The sequence below is a fragment of the Brienomyrus brachyistius genome, unplaced genomic scaffold (genome assembly GCF_023856365.1).
Source record: "Brienomyrus brachyistius isolate T26 unplaced genomic scaffold, BBRACH_0.4 scaffold45, whole genome shotgun sequence".
Lineage (NCBI taxonomy): Eukaryota > Metazoa > Chordata > Actinopteri > Osteoglossiformes > Mormyridae > Brienomyrus > Brienomyrus brachyistius.
This window is the reverse complement of record NW_026042320.1, coordinates 674,723-677,959: the sequence shown is the minus strand read 5'-3', so window position 1 is coordinate 677,959 and position 3,237 is coordinate 674,723. Positions and strand designations below refer to the sequence as shown.

The 3,237-nt window shown below is 39.2% G+C and overlaps 1 protein-coding gene across 1 annotated transcript; it reads right to left on the bottom strand.

Annotated features, from left to right (window-relative positions):
- Positions 1-1,717: 1,717 nt before the first annotated feature.
- Positions 1,718-2,676, bottom strand: LOC125723080 (uncharacterized). Its single transcript, XM_048999526.1, has 2 exons — positions 2,300-2,676; positions 1,718-2,198 (listed from the first exon to the last, which is right to left on the bottom strand). Exons 1-2 carry the CDS (start codon positions 2,630-2,632, stop codon positions 1,878-1,880), a joined length of 654 nt encoding a protein of 217 aa, XP_048855483.1. The 5' UTR covers positions 2,633-2,676; the 3' UTR covers positions 1,718-1,877.
- Positions 2,677-3,237: the final 561 nt, after the last annotated feature.

Below are 3,237 nucleotides of genomic sequence, written 5' to 3'. Positions count from 1 at the left end.
ACAAAAGAGATTCAGTGTAAGTATCACACAGTCCTGGAAATAGAAACTAAAGTGGACAGAGCTGTTAGAACACAGACAGTGCAGGTGGAAGTAGAATCAGCAGAATAAGTGGTTATGACATCAGAAATACTGCTACCATTCATTCTGCTCATTCTATGTCCACCTGCACTCCTCTCTATTCTAACGTTTTTGGTGCAAAACTGATATCTTTCTTTTCTCTACACGTCTCCACCAGGCTGTTGTAAGATCATCCCTGGGTGCATCAAAAATGTGGACCACTGCCTGCAAGGGAGCGGAAATTGACTGGAACCCTGTCATAAGCAAAGTCTGTACCTCATAAAACTGTTTAAAATCAATATTTCTAATCAAATAGTTTAATTTCTCTATTTTACTTTTTTACCACATAAAGCCCAATGAGGGCTTAAATTTTCAATCACCAAATAAAGTGTTTTAACAGAATATTTCATGTAATTTCAAGGTCACAGCAGAGTTGCCCTGCAGCCTCGTCGGCAAAGAGCAGGAAATTCTGAAAAAAGCCTTAAAAATGCTCCGAAACAGGAGGGAGGACCTCCGAAGGTCAGGAAAGGTAATACATACTGTACATAGGGAACCTGCAAGAAAGTTAAAATTATTCAAGGGCCTTGCAATCAAATTAAATCATGAATGTAATGTCCGGAATACAGACCTAGTCAGCCAAGGCTGACTAATGTTCCTGTTCTTGTTCTGCTTCACTTTCCTGGCTTCTCATGTCGTGGCAAAACTTCATTTCTACTGATTCCATTGTCTAGAAGAGAGAAGGACTTCAGCTTCACTCCAACGGTATGTAGCTTATCTGTATTTATACCTTATCATTGTGTAATATATATAGTAATACGTTTCATAATTTAGCTTCTAAAATATTGTGCAAAACTGATCTCTTTCTTTTTTCTACACCTTCTTTTCTTCTCCTATAATAATATTAAACTCCCTTTATTAGAATTGAGGACAGATGTAAGTAATTTTAAGTAGTAATGGAACCTTGCAATACTCTTAAACTGCCCCTTAATTAATCAGAATTAAAGGGCAATGTTATGTAATTACAGACCTTGAAACAATCTTAAATTGCCCCTTAATTTATAAAAAAGGGGTGAAATAAGGATTTTTTGAGAGTAAATTTAAGAGGCAAATTTGAAAAAGTAAGGAGGAAATTCAGTAGTTTTACCCCTTAATTGGCCTTAATCATTGCACCTTTTCCCTTAATTTCACATATAGCAATAATTAAGGACAAAATTAACGTAATTTTAATTTAAAAAATTAAGGGGTTTGATTTCGTAGTGTAAGTACGTGTAAGTACGTAGTGTAAGATATAGTAAAACACTTACTAACTGGTAATGCACGTTAGCATTACGTTAAATGACCACTTTACCTGCTACTTACCAGTTTTGTCACTTACCGTTTTTCAGAAGCACACCGGAGTTAAACTTACGCCGCGTTATTTACCGGCACTTCTAACACCATTTGCGGCCATTAACTCATAGGTGGTAGTAACACTGAAATGACTCTTTCTGCGTCAAAATAAGGTAATACTGTGATTTTGATACTTTATCATTTCCTTTAACTTAACCGTATCTTTTCCTCCGTCTCTGCTTATTGATATTTAGGAGAGTATCAGATATAAATTAACGATGCAAAATTATCAAACCACAGACACGACACTGAAGAGATGACAAAGACACAGTTTGAAAAGTAAGTATATGTTTTATTGTAAAGCTCTTATCTTATTTTAACTTAGCCTATCATATGATATTTTAACTTATTGTCTATCTTATTGTATTTTAACTTATCATATGTTAACTTAGCCTATCTTTTCCTATTCTATCTGACATCTATAATAATACTTAAACAGTATCTCTATTATCCTTCCTACCCCGGCCATAACCCACAAGTCCGTCAGGAACAATGTCTCTGTCCTTCCTCCGTCCCTGGCCATAACCCATAAGTCCGTGAATCCGCTGCAGGAGTTGCTGTTCCGCTGAATGCTGACGCTGCCCCTGGCCTCTCTCTGCTCGCAGGGCGCAGGAGCCGTTGCTGTCTGTCCGATGGAGGAACTTCAGCTGGGGCCTCTTCCTGGTCGCTCCTGCTTCCTCCAGGGGGGGTGGCCTGTCCCTCGCGCTCCATGGACGACTCCTCTGGCCACGGAAACTTTCTTCGGTTCCAGTCTGGGACAGCCAATTGTTAAAACAAGGAAAGATGATTGATATAACACATTTTAAGCTCGAATTAAAGTGTTCTAATAAGGTCTCTTAAGCCAGTGCTTTACCTTCGGTATGTAAGACACCCTCCATGTCGATCCGGGCTTGTCCGTGTCATCCTTCTTAATGATCTTCACCATGTCCACCCTCTCGCCGATGTTCTTCTCCAGTGCCTCATTTTTTGGGGAAAAAGTTCCCCCTTCCTTAGGTGTTATTTTAACTTTGATTTTAATTTTAATTTTAATCTTAACAACTTTAATTTCTTGCTTGTCCATTTTTTTAAATGCTGTGAGTTTTCCAAATGCAAACTGTCTCTCAGATGATCGTAAGAAGTTTGAGAAGATAAGTACATGTGATTCAAAAGTAACCAAGCTGTTGTCACGGACGCCTATTCGTACCATAACAGACGATGCGATCCTCTGCAGCTCGTCGGTGACTTTCGGCCGCGTTCGGCTCCGACTGACCGGTCGTAGGTCCGATTCGGCTGTAAGCAGGTTGCCAACTCTGACGCATCTGGCGCGAGACTCGGGCTTTCAGACTCAAACGCACACAGCAATAAATCTTATGGAGAATCTCTATTAATCCATTTAAAACCTAAAACTGGCTACATCAAAAGTGTTTGGGCAGTTTGCAAATCCTGAAGACTATTTACAAGGTAATAAAACCGTTTTATAAATGTGAATACGTGTGTAGACTTGTCTCGAATTGCACGGTAATTTCTTGTCATAGCGTGAATGCACATAAAATAAATACGCATTTGCGCTGCTACAACAAGGAATTGCCACGCGTGTACGGGGAATGCGTACTTGCGTACCATGCAGTTATGTGATCCTGATCATATGTATAGTATATTGTACAATAAATGCTATAACATTTAAGTCGTATTGTTAGGTCTTTTTTAATCATAAATTTCTTAGTTCATTCCTGCCGACAGTTGGGGCAGAGACTGTCATATGCTCTGGGTCATACTCACAGCCAAACGCGGCGCAACAGTGAAAGATTTACA

Excerpts from the sequence above, each read along its gene's own strand:
- LOC125723080 (XM_048999526.1), bottom strand. The coding sequence starts at position 2,632 with ATGGTACGAATAGGCGTCCGTGACAACAGCTTGGTTACTTTTGAATCA. Across the intron at positions 2,199-2,299 it reads GGGTGTCTTACATACCGAAG|ACTGGAACCGAAGAAAGTTT; the intron begins GTAAAGCACTGG and ends TGGCTGTCCCAG.